The sequence below is a fragment of the Podospora anserina genome, chromosome 7 (assembly GCF_000226545.1).
Source record: "Podospora anserina S mat+ genomic DNA chromosome 7, supercontig 1".
Classification (NCBI taxonomy): domain Eukaryota; kingdom Fungi; phylum Ascomycota; class Sordariomycetes; order Sordariales; family Podosporaceae; genus Podospora; species Podospora anserina.
The window spans coordinates 2,696,989-2,715,594 of NW_001914854.1; the positions used below are offsets into that span (position 1 = coordinate 2,696,989).

At 50.4% G+C, this 18,606-nt stretch overlaps 6 protein-coding genes across 6 annotated transcripts, besides 1 other annotated feature; 3 read left to right on the forward strand and 3 right to left on the reverse strand.

The window, feature by feature from the left end:
* Window positions 1–116: 116 nt before the first annotated feature.
* PODANS_7_9470 (uncharacterized protein) lies at window positions 117–2,948 on the reverse strand (the record flags this gene model as incomplete). Its single annotated transcript, XM_001908281.1, has 3 exons — window positions 117–846; window positions 918–1,586; window positions 1,648–2,948. The coding sequence occupies 3 exons, from the start codon at window positions 2,946–2,948 to the stop codon at window positions 117–119; spliced, it is 2,700 nt and encodes an 899-aa protein (XP_001908316.1).
* A 618-nt stretch (window positions 2,949–3,566) lies between these two features.
* PODANS_7_9480 (uncharacterized protein) lies at window positions 3,567–4,989 on the forward strand (the record flags this gene model as incomplete). The annotated part of the gene is made up of 3 exons (XM_001908282.1): window positions 3,567–3,998; window positions 4,053–4,775; window positions 4,828–4,989. 3 exons carry the CDS (start codon window positions 3,567–3,569, stop codon window positions 4,987–4,989), a joined length of 1,317 nt encoding a protein of 438 aa, XP_001908317.1.
* Window positions 4,990–5,160: 171 nt separating this feature from the next.
* Window positions 5,161–5,234, forward strand: a tRNA (tRNA-Val).
* Window positions 5,235–5,714: 480 nt separating this feature from the next.
* PODANS_7_9490 (uncharacterized protein) lies at window positions 5,715–6,530 on the forward strand (the record flags this gene model as incomplete). The annotated part of the gene is made up of 2 exons (XM_001908283.1): window positions 5,715–5,880; window positions 5,953–6,530. The coding sequence occupies 2 exons, from the start codon at window positions 5,715–5,717 to the stop codon at window positions 6,528–6,530; spliced, it is 744 nt and encodes a 247-aa protein (XP_001908318.1).
* A 99-nt stretch (window positions 6,531–6,629) lies between these two features.
* Window positions 6,630–7,235, reverse strand: PODANS_7_9500 (uncharacterized protein; the record flags this gene model as incomplete). The annotated part of the gene is made up of 1 exon (XM_001908284.1): window positions 6,630–7,235. One exon carries the CDS (start codon window positions 7,233–7,235, stop codon window positions 6,630–6,632), a length of 606 nt encoding a protein of 201 aa, XP_001908319.1.
* A 410-nt stretch (window positions 7,236–7,645) lies between these two features.
* On the reverse strand, window positions 7,646–8,665 carry PODANS_7_9510 (uncharacterized protein; the record flags this gene model as incomplete). Its single annotated transcript, XM_001908285.1, has 1 exon — window positions 7,646–8,665. One exon carries the CDS (start codon window positions 8,663–8,665, stop codon window positions 7,646–7,648), a length of 1,020 nt encoding a protein of 339 aa, XP_001908320.1.
* Window positions 8,666–9,176: 511 nt separating this feature from the next.
* Window positions 9,177–10,559, forward strand: PODANS_7_9520 (uncharacterized protein; the record flags this gene model as incomplete). The annotated part of the gene is made up of 2 exons (XM_001908286.1): window positions 9,177–9,255; window positions 9,316–10,559. 2 exons carry the CDS (start codon window positions 9,177–9,179, stop codon window positions 10,557–10,559), a joined length of 1,323 nt encoding a protein of 440 aa, XP_001908321.1.
* Window positions 10,560–18,606: the final 8,047 nt, after the last annotated feature.

An 18,606-nucleotide genomic window follows, 5' to 3' on the forward strand; every position in this document is an offset into this window, starting at 1 on the left:
CGATCACATCGACGATGGCCTGCTCTACTCACACCTCGTGAGGTGACTTTAGCTCTTCGTCTATACGCCATGGATGTGAATAGCTTCCAAAGTGTAGGTATCCCACTACTATACTACTACCACGTCGTAGGCCCAAAACTCTCTCCCGCCCCAACCCTCATCTGCACCGCCGTCCCCTTATAATCCACCGTGCCCGTGACAACCTCGTTCCCCCACCACTTCGGCGGATCAATCTCATTCAGCGTAAACACAAAGAAGATCACCAGCGTTGCCAGCGCCAGCCCCAAGTCCAACCCACTAGACGTCAAGAAATTCAACCTCGACCACCAACCAAAATGCTTCTTCTTGATCCAATACTGGAACACAAACCCTACAATCCCCCAGCTTAGATAGTTCAATGGCGTAGCCGGTGGGATCGAGCCCGCTCCTCCAAAGATAAGTGGTGCCATGAGGAAGCGTAACCATGACTTTGGGCGTCGTCGGGCGAGGAGATAAATCACTACTGGTGTGACGGCGCCGAGGATGAAGAAGAGGAAGAGGGAGGAGTAGATTTGTCCGGGGGAGAAGATCCTGGCTGGGCCGATGAGACCCCAGATGACCGAGGCGGAGAAGAAGACTTTTCCTCCGGGACAGCTGAAGTGTTCTGGTTGGGTGGGGGTGCAGACACCGGGTATGTAGTTGAGGGCGTAGTTGAGGGTGAAGACTTGGACGAAGCAGGAGAAGGTGGTGGCTACGACTTGGGCCATGAACATGGTGCGGGGTGGGATCTTCATGTAGTGGCCGAATTTGAGGTCGGAGACGAAGGTGAGGGCTTGGGACATGGTGATGTAGCCAAAGGTTTTGAAGCTGTGTAGCATATTAGTGTCCGGTTTTTAGGAGCACGACAGGAAATAAAATAAAAACCTACATCATGAGACCCAATGGCCGTCCAGGCTGGATATACCCATAGACAAACTCCGTCAGAACATTCAGGCCAATCTGGTTGTTTGTCACAGCCTGGATGATACCGATTGGTAACGAGAAGACGAAGGAGATGAAGACCGCCAACAAGAACGCCCACCAAGTCATGTTCGTCGGCCATGCCAACACGGTCAAGAAGCCGAGTCCAAGCATCTGTTTTCCAGCAAGTCAGCACTTTCCACATACTCAAAGCACACAAAGGTAAACATACCAGCCCAAACAGACTCATATACCACCACGTCGGCGCCTCCTTATACCTCCTCATCAGCTTCATATGAATATCCGCCTTCTCCGTCGTACTGCTCTTATACTGCCTCCAAATCGTCTTCCCATGGTGCAAATACGTATATACAATCAAGCTCGTGATCGCCGCAAACGACAACCCATACGACAGCGCAAACGTGGTGCTCAAAAACAGAGGCGAATAATTCTTATACGCCTCCTCGTCCAACCTATAGTCTGGCGACAGCACCCTCGAAACATCATACTGCTTCCCCGTGTTGTCATACGTATTCGAGTCGCTCATTGGCAAGTACCACGAGTACCACGCCCCGCTATAGTGCAGCGTCGCTGCCAGGAACACAAAGAACGTCAGCACACCGATCATGGTGTTTGCTATCGCGTGCCTGTCCCCATTTCTCGTCAGCAACCCCCTTTTTTTCCACACCGACACAGAACAAGACCTACCAAGGCGGAATCAAAGGACTCCCGACAAACCCACTAATCTGCGTCCAGTCAAACGTAATGGGCAACAGACTCAGCCCAGTACTGTACCCAAACAACTGATTCACCACCGCATTCTCGGGCGCCGTCCAAGTAACAAACGCAAAGCTGCTCAGAAACTGCGCCAAAAACCCTGGCACAAAATAATACACGCATGCCACCGCCGTCACGACCGAAAACCACCTATACCTAGGCATACTCCCCCCTACACCCACCCCTTTCCCGCCATGCACCGTCCCATCTCCCTCTCCCCCTTTCGTTTCCTCTTCCTCGTACATGGCATTCATAAGCGTAACACTAACCAAGTTCCCAGGCCAGATCATGCCGGCTGGATAGACCAAAAACCGTCTCATCATTCCCGCGATCCCATACCCCAGGCTTTGGGTTGAGATGGTCAAGAGGAGCTGCCACATCAGCCCAAAATCCTGCTTGTAAAACACCTTTTGAGCGAGAATAATATCAGTAGCGTAGGCAACACCAAAAGAAACACTCGCCATGACGACAATGATGGCGTGTTCTTTGATGTTGAACCCGCCGGGGTTGAGACGGAGTTTCTGCTTGACAAACGGGATCTTGACATGATAGTCCGGGACAAATCTTGCCCAGCCGTGACCCAGCGGCCACGCAATGACCTGGGCGATGAGGGCACCCAACGAGATGGATGGTGAGCGAAGAGAAAAGAGGGTGTTCATGCTTGCGCCGAGAAAGATGAGCGAGAGGCCAATGGTCCAGGCACGGATGGTGTTGCATGGTAGCGTTGGGTCATCGTATGGTGAGACAGCAGCGCGGACCTCGGGGTAGGGCGAGTTCTCGACTTCTTCTTCGTGGTCGGACGTCTCTAGTGGGTCTTGAGAGTTGAGTGAGTCGAGCTCCAAGGCGTCGGCTGCGTCCCCGTCATCGTGGGAAGGGCGTTTGTGAGAGCGGACAGATGATGGTGGGTGCCGGGGCAAAGGCCGGTGACGGTCTTCGTAATTGGCGGGCAGGTTGGGGTCTAGCAACAGCTCGTTCTCCGAGGTATTGTCATCATCATCGTACTCGAAGGGGTTTGTGAGGTGGTCGCCGAAGAGCGCGGGGCGAGCTTTGTTGAGGGATTCCTTGAGGCGAGCTACCGGGCTCCGGGGAGAGGATGCTTCTGGGGGTTCACGGCTCTGGGAAGGACCCGGTGTTGCTTTGGGGGTGATATCATGGTCCGAATCTGGTTCGTCTGCGAGGAGACGTTGTTCAGGGACAGCGGCGGATGGTTTTGAAGAAGATTGATCGGCCATGGTGAGCTCTCGTCCCGGTGGAGGGGCAGGGCGACAAGACGGGTACAAATTAGGTCATGACCGGTCAGTTGAGTGAGATGAGTGTTTTCGTCTGGTCAGATCTTTTCATAAGCTCATCATTTCTAAAGTCATAAATTGCAAGGCTGTGAGGTTCAATGAAAGAAAGAGCAGACAGATATTGTCAACAGAGTCCGAATGAATCGAATTCAGGAAGGAGGCGTGTACTCGGCGTTGGCGTAAGGTGAAACGTTCCCCGGGTTCGTGTAGCTCAGTATATATGCCAGATCAATCGAGAGAAAGTAAATAAACGCTTCGCTCCAAGCTTCAAAAAACAATTGAAAACAGCAGTATTTTGATGATATATAAGAGCCAAGGTGTAGTTTATTCAAGGCGCTTTCCGGCCAGGTGTCGCCCCGAACGGCCTTTGTCCCCACAATTCCCCCGTCGCAACAGCTTCGGACAGGGGCCCCTGAAGCTGAGCCGCTTAAGCTACCCGATAGCACTAACCTTAATCCAGTCTAGCTTTCCTGGGCGCCGACGTCCCATGAATTGTTTCTGCATTTGATCAATCATTTGTTGATCACACACTTTTCTACGGGAGACAGAGATGGACCGATCATGCGCCGTGTTGTAATAACAGGCCTGGGTGCCATCACCCCTCTCGGCGCCGGTATCCAGTCAACCTGGCGGCGTTTGCTGGCTTCCGAGTCGGGACTCGTCAGTCTCGCCCACCGTTCCCTTCAAGACCTAAAATGGAACGGGCTTCCAAGCACAGTGGCCGGCATTGTCCCAGTGCCGCCTGCTGACGGAAGCCACAGCAGGTTCAAGACAGATGAACTATGGCGGGCAGATGATTACTTCAAGGCTTCGGAGCAGAGGCGAATGTCGACTTTTGCGCAGTATGCTGTTGCTGCGACAGACATGGCCCTCAAAGACGCGGGGTGGAAGCCAACAAGACAGGAAGAGCTTGATGCCACTGGTGTTTGTCTGGGAAGTGGGATAGGAAACCTGCACGATATGTATGAGACGAGTGTTGACTTTGAGAGAGATGTATGTAGCTTTCCCATCCCCATGGATAGAACAACAGCTGAATGTAATTTGTAGGGCTACAAAAAGGTGTTGCCATGGTTCGTCCCCAAGATTTTGATCAATCTAGCAGCCGGTCATATCGCCATGCAGTATGGATTTCGCGGACCAAATCATGCAGCCACCACAGCATGCACCACGGGCGCACATTCCATTGGAGATGCATCCAGATTCATCGCCTTTGGTGACGCTGATGTCATGGTTGCTGGTGGTGCCGAATCATGTATCCACCCACTGACCTTTGCCGGCTTCGGGAGGTCGAAATCACTGTCTCGGGCATTTAACGACAATCCTAGAGCAAGTTCTCGGCCGTTTGATGTGGAGCGTGACGGCTTCGTGGTGGGTGAGGGGGCAGCTGTTCTTGTGCTTGAAGAACTCGAGCATGCCAAAGCCAGAGGGGCCAACGTTCTGGCTGAGATTAGGGGATATGGATGCAGCGGAGATGCTCACCATGTGACAGCGCCGAGGGGAGACGGATCAGGAGCTCTGGCAGCTATGAAGAGGGCTCTGAAAAATGCTGGACTGAAGCCAGAGGAGGTGGACTACATCAATGCTCACGCCACCGGAACACCAACTGGCGATGTCGCCGAGGCTGCCGCCATCCGGTCCTTGATGATGGGTGAGCAAGGTATGGAGAACGAGAGTCAAGTTACTGTGAGCAGCACCAAGGGGGCGATTGGACATTTGCTTGGAGCGGCTGGCTCGATCGAAGCTGTCTTTTCCATTCTTGCCATTCGAGACGTAAGTTCTCCCCGTCCAGACACCTATCCTACGTACAAACTGACAACTTCAGAACGTCGTCCCGCCCACACTGAACCTGAAGAGACCAGATGTTGGACCACAGTTCAACTTTGTGCCCCACGAAGCGCAGCAGAAGAAGGTCAAGGTGGCCGTGTCAAACAGCTTCGGCTTCGGAGGAACCAATGCCTCGCTGGTATTCTCCCAGCTGGACTAACTGCATAATACAAAACTGTAACAATTACACAAATGAATTCAAGTGTGAGACGTCCTCTTCTTTTGTTCGAGACAAATATCTCAGACAAATATCTCACCCTCACATTGTCCAAGCTTCAAGCCACTGCATCATGTATGACTTTTCCGCCACTCAACCCCAACAGCAACCGATGGTTTCGTGGTGTAGTTGGTTATCACGTCAGTCTAACACACTGAAGGTCTCCAGTTCGAGCCTGGACGAAATCAGAACCATTCCGGCAGGACTCATAAATCCCGCAAACTTCTCTTTTTGCCCCCCTGGTTGAAACTATTCCCCTGGATATCCCTACATTGTCGACCCTAACCCTTATCAACAAAAGCTCCCTCCAACGCCAAGACAACTTTTTTTGAATCAAAGCTCCTTTGAGCTCCATGACGTTGAGCTTGGAAGCTCCCATATCCCTCCCTCCGCAACAAACCCCCAGAAACACAATAATGGCGACCCCAAGTTGCTGTCGCGCCAGCCTGTCAAGGCGACCAATCTCGATACTAGGTCAAATACACCCAATATCCACCCAAACAAGCAGAATTCTCTCTTCACAATGCGCCCGCGCAGCAGTCCCCTCCCCAGCATCACCATGTAGCAGCATCACCAAAAGACCCCTCCACACCACCCCCAAACCCCAAATCTCCCTCGCCGAGATCCTCAAAAAAACCGGCATAGCCCAGACCACAGGCAGGTCCTACATGATCTACCAAGCCACCGAGCAGCTCCACAAAGCCTGCGCCGCCCAGGCAGAGTACACCATCGACCCCGAAGACAGGAAGGCGTCCAAGCTGAAGCACACTCCCGACGGGGAGGAGATTGGGAGGAGCGGGGGCGGTGGTGGGGAGGGAGGTTCTGCCAAGGGGGGTGTCTGGCATGAGGGTTTTGTTTCCCCCCTTCTATCCCACCAACCAAACTACATGCTAATGTGATGGACAGAAATGGGACTACTACCAACATTCAGTACATGGTCCCAGGTCACCATGCTACACATGTACCTCCTCGTCGTCCGCTTCCGCGACATGCCCAAGATCCAACAAACGACCTTTCAGGACGGGCTTGTTAACCATTTCTTTTATGAGGCGGAGGCAAAGATGGATCTGGTGCATAATCTCACGTCGAGGGTGATTAGGCAGAAGTATCTGAAGGATTTGTTTGTGCAGTGGAGGGGGTTGGTGCTGGCGTATGATGAGGCCTTGGCCAAGGATAGCGATGCTGTTTTGGCCGGGGCGGTTTGGAGGAATTTGTACAAGGCTGACGAAAATGTGGACGTGAGGAGGTTGGCGGCGGCGGTGGGGTATATGAGGAGGGGGATGGCGGATTTGGCGCATAAGGGGGAGGAGGATTTGGTGATGAAGGGGAAGAGGGTGTTTGATGAGTGGGGGGGTGTGAAGGCCGAGTTGAGGGGGGTGGACGTGCCGACTTCGCAGGTGAAGGGGCTGATGGATGCGGAGGGGTTGAGCAGTAGTGAGCCGGCTGTGAAGGAAGGTGTGAAGGGGTCGAGGTTCGGTTCTTGAGGGGAAGAAGGCGGGGGGAGTGTACGATATATGGAATGTATTATATCCCGACCAACACAGTACAAAAACCGCCATCGTTATACGTTCCGTGCCGTGAACCTAATCAACCCTCTCCCACATCTCAAACTCATACCCCGTCTCGTCGTCTGTCCCCTCCTTTTCCACCTGTCGTCCCCTGGGCACCTCCTCCCCAACCCACTCATCCATTTTTTGCTGTTCCACCCTCTGCCATTCCCCTCCCTCCTTGAGTTCCAACGGGAAAACAGCATCACACTCCCACTCCCTCTCCACCCTCGTCAACAAAACCCGCCTCGTCTCTCTCAACCCGAGCGCAGCTTTATAGATCTCCGCCCCACCGATAACAAACACCCTCCCCGCTTTCCCCTTCCCGTCCTCCCCAACCCACTGCAGCGCCTTTTCCAGAGATCCAGCCCAGAGTGATTTGTCTTCCCGTTTTTCAACCCCCCCGATGGAACGACTGACAACAATATTTAACCTGTCTGGCAGAGGGCGGAACTTTGCCGGGATGGAGTCCCATGTCTTGCGTCCCATGATGACGACGTTCTGAACATTGGGGGAAGGGGAGCGTTTGGTGACGCGGGCAAAGTAGGCCATTTCTTTCTTGAGGGAGGGCCAGGGGAGGGTGCCGGAGAGGCCGATGCCCATTTTGGGGGTGGAGGCTAGGATGAGGGTTAGTTCTCTCATATTTTGGCTGTTTTGTAAGAGAAATGATATGTTTGGGGGTTGAGGTTGGGATGAGTGAAAGGTGGTGTGGTATGAATCAGATGCACGAGGAACGAGAAAATGTGGGGCGGGAGAAAAAGGTGTGAAACGGGGTGGTATGATTGGCTGGTTGTGTCTTTGAGATGACAACTTTTCGGGGAGGTTAGGTGAGCGATATGGATGGATACAAAGTTGAAGAGATGTGTGTTCTGCAAGACATCGAGGTGATTATGGAGGTTATGAGATTTTGTTCAGAGCTTTGACGAGTTGATTTCCATGCTTCTTGAACCTGGTGATTTGCATTTTCAGTTGACCCAGGCCATCATGCAAAGATCAACCATATGTACAAGTCTGTTGATACAATTTTCTATCTCCCCACCTCACACACCAGCTTATGGATTCACGGAATTCGGCCTAATAGGCAACAACCTATCCATCGCCCTCCCGTCATCCAACGCCCACCCACCCGTCGTGTCCAACTTGTACGTCACCCCACCAACCACGATCTTGGTGAAGCCCTCCCTGCTGAACGACCTCACAATGCCCGGCCACACCCCCTTGAAAGCCTTCTTGGCGTCCCTAAACGGAGCGGTGAGTAGATGGTTCATGGTGTACTCCCTCTCCTTCTTGGCCGCCTCGATCGCGGCCCTCTGCCTCCTGACCTGCTCAGCCACGCTCAACGGCTCCTCGACCGCAACGCCGATCCGCTTGTTGTACTCAAACATGCTGCTCATCCTGAAGGGCAGCTCAATCTCGTGAGGCATGTAGAGCTTCTTCTTTGGCTTCAGAAAGGGGAACATCCTCTGGGTGGTTACTTCGATGTACAGGGGACCCTGGCCGGAGGGTTTGGCGGCTGCTTTGACGAGGGAGGAGGAGGAGGAGGAGACGGCGGTGATGGTCTTGATGATGCGGCCGGTGCCCATGATGAAGTAGGTTGCCATGGCGGCCATGGCGAGGCAGATGACGCCGTAGGCGTGGGGGATCCACCATGCCAGGCCTTCGGGGGGGTGGAGCTGGATGGTCCAGTAGTGGTAGACGGAGTAGGAGATGCAGAACATGCCTGAGGCGAAGCAGCCGGTGCGGAACCAGAGGTGGGAGGGGGATTCGTAGAGGAGGGTCCGGGGTTTTTGGGCGATGATGTTGGCGTAGGAGGAGGCAGGGGCGCGGGTTGAGGCGAGGAGGGGGGAGATGGAGGGTTTGGGGACTGATTGGGTTGGTTTTACTAGGAGGGAGGGTCTGGGGGCTGGTGGTGTAGGGACTTTTGGTTTAGGGGCTTTCTTCAGGAGGCGGAGGGAGGTGGTGAAGAAGCGGGTTTGGAGGGGTGGTGGTGTGCATTTGCAGGATGAGAGTTGGGTTTGGCGGAGGGTGAAGAAGTGCCATTGAGCCGGCAGGCCTCGGGAGAAGGAGGCCATCTGAGGAGATATTAGTTCGGATATTATTTGTATTAGTTTCCTGAAATCTAGAAGCTATACCATACCTTGAGTAAAGGCGGTGCAATTGGCTGGCCACTTACACGATGATGTAGAGGCCTTGTCACTTTACGGCACCAGCCAAAAAATGTCGGTGCCGGCGCAATGTTTCGGCGACAGGTGCAGCTTGGCGTCAGTTGCGATAAAAGAGATTAGATTACGATTAGATGCGGACGGCTTCTCCCGAGCTGAGGTGACAAACAAGGAACATGGGGGTCGACAGCGTGGGAGGAAGTGGGTTTCTCAGTCGCATTCTTTGGACCCTGGCCCTTGAAGCTCTCGACTGGATCCATCAAAAATGTTTAGTCGCAGGTGGCCCAAGCTTTTTTGGTGGCTCCCCAACCGTTCTTGAAGCTGGCACTTTGGATACATAATCCCAGCTCCCTTCGAGACCCTTTGAAAGGTCCCCACGTTCGCAACCTCGTCGGAGTCCACCAGCATCGTCGTCATCATCATGGCATCCTTTGCGGCTGCTTGCCGCGTGTCTGCGCGCCTGGCCACCAGAAGACTGCAGCAGGATGTCACAGTTAAAAGTCTGTTCTGTTGAGCTCGAGCACAGCAAAAGCCCGCGTCACTAATATGCCCTCATATAGGTTTCCGAACATCGGCCGCCGCCCTTGCGGCTCAAAACTTCACCATGCCCGCCCTCTCCCCTACCATGACCGAAGGCAACATTGCGAGCTGGAAGATTAAGGAGGGCGAAAAGTTCCAGGCCGGCGATGTGCTCCTCGAGATCGAAACCGACAAGGCGACCATGGATGTGGAGGCCCAGGAGGACGGCATCATGATGAAGATCATGCACGGCGACGGAAGCAAGAGTGTACAAGTTGGCACACGGATAGCAGTCGTCGCCGAAGAGGGTGATGACATTAGCGCCCTCGAGATTCCCGCTGACGAGGTCTCCGCTCAACCTACCAAGGCTGCGGAAGCTCCGGACACCTATACTCCGGCTCCCCCAAACCCCTCCGAACCCGCCGAGCCACCCAAGTCCGACTCCACCCCCAAAGCCGCCGTTAAGCCCGGACACAAGACAACCCACAGGACCTATCCCCTATACCCATCTGTCGAACACCTCTTGAAGGTTAATGGCCTCGACAAATCCGAAGCCAAGAAGATCACCCCCACCGGACCCAACGGACGTCTGCTCAAGGGTGATGTTCTGGCTTATCTCGGCAAAATCAAGGCCGACATTCCTGCCAAGATTGAGTCCCGATTCGAGAAGCAATCCCACCTGGATTTGAGCAACATCAAGGTCGCTGCTGCGAAGCCTGCTCCTGTTGGAAAGTCCGCCAAGGAAGCCGCTCCTGCCCCTCCTCCGGCGCCCGTCAAAGCCACTGTTACTCTCCCCGTCTCCTTGTCAGCGGTTCTCCAGGCCCAGAAGAAGATTAACGACTCCCTCGGCATCTTCCTCCCTATCTCTACGTTCATCGCCCGCGCCACCGACTTGGCCAACGACGAACTTCCGGTGCCCAAGGGGTACCAACCCACAGCTGATGAGCTCTTCAACCAGGTCCTTGGTCTAGACAAGGCCCACAGCGGAGCCAAGGTGTCCAGGGGTGCCTACGTTCCCCAGGTAGGCTCCCTTACTCCTAAGGGAGCTGTCCTTCCCAGGCCTACTGCTGCGCCTGCGAAGAAGAAGGACATCTTTGACATTCTGGCTGCCAGCCCTTCACCCAAACCCAAGGCCACCGCCTCTAAGCTGTCCCCCGGTTTGTCGGCTGTTGGACCCAACGTTTTCAGCCTGCAGGTCCCCAGAGACGAGGAGAAGAGAGCAAAGATCTTCTTGGAGAGAGTGAAGCTGGTGTTGGAGAATGAGCCAGGGCGGTTGGTGTTGTGATTACAAACTCTTCTTTATTTTGCGTTTTCAAAAGGATGGTTGTGTCGGAGTTTAGCATGATGAAACGGGGCAAGTATAGATGTGTTTATCCATGGGCGTGTTTTGCGTGCTTACTGGTTAACTTTGATATGTATAGAATGTATGAATGGGCATATATGACTGGCCACTTTTGTTTCTTCCGTAATCCGGCTCTTATGCTCGTTGATTTAAGACTTCCGTCGGCACTCATTTTCAGACTTTCAAATTCAACCGCTAATGAATAGATTTGCCAGCTTGGGTACACATCGGTCTCCGACCCATCGTCCTCTCCATTTACTTTTAGTTACCCTTTCCAATCACGGGATACAAGTTACCGTTCCTCCACACCGCAGCTCCATTAGCTGCTTGTCACGATTATTTTCCTTATCTGCCCTTACTGATAGGATCTACTAGCCATAGGCTATCCATCCTCTGCCCCTAGTTCCCGCCAAAGTCCAGCAACCGCGTGAAACAACCTCGAACCCAGGGACATGTCTCGTCAAACCGGCCAACGGGAACAGAAGGCACGTTTCGCCTGCCTCATCAAACCGTCCCTTCAAGTCGGAACCGAGAAAGAAGGGGCCCAAGACAGCTTGATTCCACTTGCTTCCGTTTATCTTTCGTGTCTTCGTCACCCGAGACACCTGCGAGACAATAGACAACCTGCTCAATGTTAAACCTTCCAAGGCAGTTTTCAAAAGCCCGGTCAGACCTAGGGGGTATTCATCCTTTGATCGATATTCTCTCGGGGTGGAGAGGCATATGATTCATTCCTAGCTGTCAAGTCCCATAACCCCACGTAGAGAGGAACGGCTCACAAGTCCAACTTTGACACCAGCTTTGACACAAGCACAAAGCAACCCTCCCAGCCGGCATTGCCGTACTTGTTGAACTTTGTGTTGGGGTCGGGTACTCGCCTCGATTACGCGCAAGCTCGTTGCCACAGCATGGATACAAGAATAGTTGCCTATCATCAGTGAGAGGTCAGTTTGACGATGGATGGAGTTGAGGCGAGCAGTTTACACAACGCAAGAGAAAAAAGAACTCATCATTCCACATCTTTATGAGAGTTGCCAGGCAACCTGCCAGCTGCAGTATTGTCTATGACAAGAGACCAATTGCTAATTTGTCTACAAGATTGAGGGTAGGTGATCCAGCTCCATTGCACCAACCCCACTAAGTCTAGACCACCCAATTCTAATTTCCTCTAGACTGATTAAGTCCAAGGTAGACTCATCAGCATCTCCCGACCTAGCTGGCCAACATGTATTTAATAGATATTTGAGAGTCTGCCTGGAAGATCAAAAAGAAGAACTCATCATCCCACAGGCGCCAACCAAGCAAACAGGCAATCCCATCCCCCCCCAAAGTGATCAAACCCACTTCATTGCACGATGGCTCACCCAGAAACAAAGTCTGGGGGGCCCTGCTATTTTCTTTCTCAGTCATCTAGCTCAACTGGGTTGATCAAGTCCAGAGCTATTGCTGATGATTTGATGATACATGGTGTTATCCTGGGCCATAAGTAGCTGACCAGGTAATTACATGATGTTTTTTTTTCATGAGAGGACTCGAACCTGTGATGTTTTGACATCTGTGGTGGTGACTGAAGGGGGACAGAGCCACCTACCGCTTAGCTAATGCGGTAGAGCTCTTGGATTTGTTGGGGAGGACGAGGAAGTTGCTGGCTACGAGGGGAAAGTTATGGGAGTAGCTGCTTTCTCTTTGGATGGGGTGGAGATGGTTGGTGAAGGGGCGGGGGGTTGTGGTGAGGCAGGAGCGAGTGATAAGCTCTCGCCTCGAGAAGCTAACGTCGGTCAAGCGGTTGGCGTCGTTGGTGTCCTTATGCTCGCGCAACAGGATAGTTTTTAGTGTACCGGGACCGGCTGTCATTGTCGTTTCTCTTACAGCTGTAAGCTTATCACTTTAAATTTCATGGAGATCGACAATCAGTCTACCAACTCATCATTTGAGCCATCGCCTCTTTCTAACGGAGAGCAACGAGGTTCATATTAGCAGGTGTAACTTCATCAATGGCACAGTCGCCGCAATCCGGGTCAACTACATATGTCTGCAGCCCACGTACACAAATAGCCAGCTTGCTCGAGAAAAGGGGCAATCTATGCAGCGGCAGATATTCAGGGGCTCATGTTGAACAACTAGATGACCGACACCGCTGATTACAAGATGTCAATCCTCTCCTTGACCAGCTGACATCATGTGCAGTGAGCCATGTGCCCTATGTCCAACAACGGACAACGAGGCCACAAATACACGGCGCAATGGGCGACATATGCTCCATGTGGTCACCGCTTCCACCGCACCAAACCAGCTATGCAGTGACAGTATCCCCGACTCGACGACCCAGTGAATATCCAATATTCAGAGGAGACTTAGCGCACAACTGTCATCCCGCAGTCATGAGTTCAGATGGCAGAAGGCAGCAGGCAACGTCTTACCTTACCCAACATGAAGGCGTCAACCACCAAACCCTTCAACCCAGACATGTTTCGGCTAATAGTTGTACAATACAGACCCTGTGAACAGCACATCATTCTAACCGCTCAGCTCTGACAGATGCGGTCCAGGCCAGGGCCTCCAACAACCAGACCACGTTGAACCAAGACATACTTGCAAAGACTCACCTTAATCTTCTTCTTGACCTACCTTACCCACGATAGCTCAAACAGCCCGCGCCGCAGCCTCCTTCCTCACCGTTTCTCACTCATGCATACCGCCAACCCAGTCCATCCACACATGCAGCTCCCAATATCTGCGTAACATACCTACCTACCTTAGCCCTTTTCCCCGCCCCCAAACCCGCCCCCATGATCACCTCAGGGTCCACGATCATCCCCATCACAGCAGCTACCCACAGGTCAATCAATCTACATCTATCCCGTGTCTCCCGAGTTCTCCGACCCCGATTTCGGCAATATCCCCCATGCTCCGGTCCAGGTTGTGATTCCTAGTATCCAGCCGGGGAGACGGAGGCAATCATTCTCTCCCACTCCTCATCCATCCCGTCCATCCCCTCCAGATCTTCCCCCTCCTTTTGAAAGTGTGTATGCTGTGCGCCCATCCTTTTCATCCTTCCTCCGAGGTGGCGTTGCGAAGGGTATGAAAAATATTCCAGCGAAGACCTAAGCGGTGAGAAACAACCAACCTCGAGCTCAACCGCGCAAACAAGATGATATGAGATAAAGAAAAAAAATCTTCAAGCACCGTACATACATGTGTATGCACATAATCATGCCTCTGAGTTGATGTTACTTACTGATACACAATCCCTCATGCAAGCACTTTAACCCCCAGCCCCTGCTGATGAGGGGGAAGGCAGGCAAAAAAAAAAAGGGATCTTACCTTACCCCTCCATGAAAACCAGCCCCCAAAAAAGGCAAGATTCTCGTCGGTGTTAATGTACAGAGGGATTCGAAGGAAAAAAGACCAAGGAGATATCATGTAGTGTAACCCCCCGGCTACGGCAAGAACCAACTGCAAGCCCATGGCAAAAACTTCTTTCTCTTCAGCACCGGCAGGCAGGGTAGGGTAGGATAGGATGTTCTCAGACCGCTATTTGATCTGTTCTCCCACCACATATCGATACCCTCAAAAAGAACAAGTGAGGGGTCAAACGATCCCTCCCTTCCTTCGCGAAAGGAAACGAAACATGAAGCTACTGCGCTACAACCTCACAAATAGATAGTCCCCTCGGGGAAAGACATTCTCTGCAGTAGTCAAGGTAGGTAAGGTACCTTATGGTGCAATACCTCCGGCCGTCTTGCTGGTCCCTAGCTACTTACCAAGACCAAAAAATCCCATGTTTTGTGCTGCCTGTGTGTGCATTTACCCCTCCTTTTCTTGTCGAAGCGCCGCCGGCATATAACCACATGGAAAAAGATTTGCAACCAAGAGGAGCGGTGAAGGGAAGACAAGAGGTGGGTAGGTAGGAATTGGCGTATCATTTCTTTGCCAATCCCATTTACCCCGCGCGGGCGCGTGCGCGTCTAATGTGCCGTTTTCTTTCTTGAGGAGCTAACAAAGCACATACCTGATGGACACAGGATGGAAGCGAGAATGTCAGACCTCGTGGTGGTGGTGGTGGTGTGGAATATCTGATTCCCTTGTGGTCCGTGTGTCAGGATGGAAGCGAACCACACACACTATTCCCCCCTTCACCGTCCCATTCGGCTCTCCGTGTGGGGGTTTTGACCCAACTTTGGTTCCCTTCAACATTCGCTTACACTCTGAAAAAGTACACATTTTCTGGGGGATGTGTCAAATTTGGTCATCCTGACCCACTATTAGCAAAATTATCACCTTGACAGTAAAACCTGAGCTACCAGGTCTAGCTTCACAGTACCACTTAGGAACTCTCCTTTACATAATATTAGAATTGACACAATTAATTACCTTTTACTATATTTAATAATTTATAGTTAAATTATTACTATAAAGTAGTTTTTTTTAAAGCAATTGTAACTATATTATTATTAATAAGTTGCTTAATAAAGTATTTAATAATTAAACCTAAAAAAAACTATTGATTTAATTTTTAATAACAATTAAAAGTAGTAAAGATTATGCTCTATATATGCTTGTGGGCTCTATATAGACACGCATTTACAGTGCTCGCGACAGCAGAAGACTCAATATCTGATACTTATAGCTCACTACTAAAATGTACAGTTACAGCGCCTTACAGCGCTGAGCAACAAAATTATAGAAAATAACCTTCTATATTTAAAATAGTTTATTTACTATATACTAACTTATAACCCTATAGTGAAGCTTGTACTTCTATTATATACTTCCCGACGGCCTTATAGAGCTTCACACACTACAACAAGCAAATAAACTAAAGTTCAGCTTCACAAACTAAGATTTAACTATATTTCACTAAAAATATACCCACAGCTATACAAAATAGAGCAAATTTGGCTACCGGCTTACTGAGAGTATAGGTTATTATAAGTCAGTTAGCTCACAAATTATACTAGGCATTTATAGGGCTTTAAATAGCTTAAATTTTATATTTAAGCTATTTCAGTCTACTATAGCGGCAGATATAGAGCTTTGCAGTAAATTACTCCACTAAGTAAATATTTTATGTAGTACTAAATAGATACTAGGTGGATACTAGGTAGGTACCAGGTAAATGCCAGGAGGGCACGTAGTAGGTGCCGAGTAAATATCAAGTAGGTATTTTATAAAATACTTTTACAGTATATAACGCTTTTGCTAAGGCTGCTACTATAGAGTATTACAGTAGTAACTCACTGTAACATAAGCCTCATGGAAATTAATTATAACAAGATATAATCATATTTGAATAATTTAATTTATAATATAAAATCTTATTATTCATAATTATTACTGATATATTAGTTAGTAAATTTATTAGATTTTTAAAAAAAATTTGATATTAAAAATGCCCAAAAAGTTAATCAGAAAAATGTTACGATTTAAATTTAATATTATTATAAAAAGTAAAATAAAAAGTATAATTTAAAAAATATAAGTTTGTATATAATAATAATAAAAACATTAGGAAAGTAATAAATACTATTAAATAAAAATCATAGAAATATTATAAAAATAATAGACTTTAAAGAATATTAAAACTATCAAGAAATTTAAATTAAAAATAAAAATATTTAGAAGTTTTAGATAAAGCGTTAGTTAAGGGTATATTAAATTGATTATTTTAATCTACTATTAAAAAAATTATCACTTGAATTGTAAGACTTAAACTACTATGTCCGGCTTTGCCGTACTCTTTAGGAATTCTCCCTCGTATAACATCAGAATTAACGTAATTGACTACGTTATACCGTATTTAACAGGATGCAGCGTAGAGGTCTGGCGTCAATACACTACCTAGGCTTTCCCAATCGGGATACACCGAGCCCTCTCACCTTTGCTCACCCCCTGTCCCCAAATAGTGTACCAGGGTTATATCAAGGCTTCTTATACCCTTGAAACCAAACGCACACATTCCCATTCCCAACCGCCATAGGCGACTGCCCCTCCCTCTACCCTCGTGATACAAAAAACCCCGCGCTTTCTCTCAGGTGTCATGATCCCCTTCAGATGGTGTGGTGGTAAAATGCCCCATCCATGATCGGAACAAACGGCAGTCTACACCGGGATATGTCGAACCGCATCACCTGGCTTCAAAACATCAGATGTTCTCTACGTCATAATCGAGATGTTGAACAAGGTCAACTGCTGTTTGTAGGGCATCATTTTTTCCATTCCTCAACGGTCGAAGCCGTCGGGACGCGATAGGATAGGGCGGGGTAATGCACAAAACTCCACATAGACACAACTCCCACTTTCCACCCGCCCATGTCGCATTGTTCATGACGGGAAGCAGGATGTTAGATGGTGGGTGGTGTGGAGTTGGTGGTAAGGTAAGTGGGAGAAGAAGTGAAATGAATGGCACGGCATGAGACCTGCAAGGCTTCAAAACGATGGTTGTGGGTTTGGTGGATGGATGGATGGATGGATGATGGGTGGGTGCATTCTTGGCATCTCTTTTGCAAGAAATTCATCGACTGGTTCAGAAGAGAGGGGCTGGGAAAAGAGGAGGATGGAAAATGAGTCGATCAAGATGATCTTGCGAGACTCCTGCATGGGATAGCAACGATCTTCGGCGCTGACGGGCATATCCAGCTGAGCTTTGGTGTCTTGAGCCGAAGATGTTCTCTTTGATTTCTCCGTTGGGTTATCGAGAGATAATATCTGTCTTGGGTCTATGACACCTCTGGACCCGATCTGCATCTCAGAAACAGACATCTTGGATGGTGGTGATGTTGGTCTCTGAAGGAGGGGCTTGCTACCTGAACCGGCAACTCCTGCACCATGCCGACCACTCGGAGGTATTTCAAGCTCAACCAACCAGTCATAACAAACCCTATCCTGCTCGACATGGAACTCGAGACTCAGAGGCGGTGAGACCGCAGGATGCTGGCGTGAGGCAGAGCCTTTTGTTCCATAAGGAGGGACTTGGGTTTCTGAACATCAACCCCGCCGGCGGCAATCTTCGATAGTACATCGCTCCCGGAATGTCCCGCACCATCCCGCAAGATCTCACCTTCTGGCGATACACCACCGGTTGGTCGCACGAGATGCACGTTCCCGGGCCAGACTTTGACAGGCCGGCGTATCTCTAGGTCATTGGAAGGAATGTGCATTGTGGGCTATGCAACACCGAGCTGAGGAGGGGAAAAACGAACAAACCAGAAAGAAGAGGGTGTTCGACTGAGATCTTTCTCCATCCCTTTCGTACAACCCGGTTTCCTCTCCAGACAAGAGCCATTCCTAGCGTTGCTTCCATGTGTCCACACAAGCGCTGTAAAGTGTTCTGAATGTGGGGGGAGCATAGCAGATAGATAAAGCAACGCTGTCTGCTGCAGGGTTGGGTTAGCCGCGAAGCAGGATGACATGCCACTCAGCCACCCTTCCCAATCACCAACGAGAGAGCGTTGCGGTTGCTGCGGAGTATGACATAATTCCGCCCCGTCAACAAACGTGTAAGTGCTGCGCTGGCTTGATAGTTGAGGATGGAGTCGTCGTGGTAGTTGAATGCCGTATCGATCTCCAACTCGGACATGTCATAGACATGCGTGATCGAGTAACGTCAGGGCTCCACGACAATGTTTCGAATGTCGTTCTCTTCTTTTTTTTCTCCGGCTGAAGCGGTTGGTAAAAGGCATCCCGTCTTGATCCAAGCAATGGGATGCTGGAAGGATGGCATCACGGCGGTATGCCAAGGCCCTTGTGTTTAAAGAGGGAGGTCGTTGGGAGTGTGTGGGCGTGCCGGGGCCCGTGAGGTGAATGGCGACTGACGTTGAACCCTGGATGTTAGGGTTCATGGGATGACCTTGTCGACAGGGCTTGGCTCTGGGCAACATCGGGCAATCCGCATTGCCCTCCGGATGTTGTGAGCGGGAGAAGCTTTGCTCGAGGTCAGCGACACGTAAGTATACAACCCTATACTTGAGATATCATCTTGGGCTACATA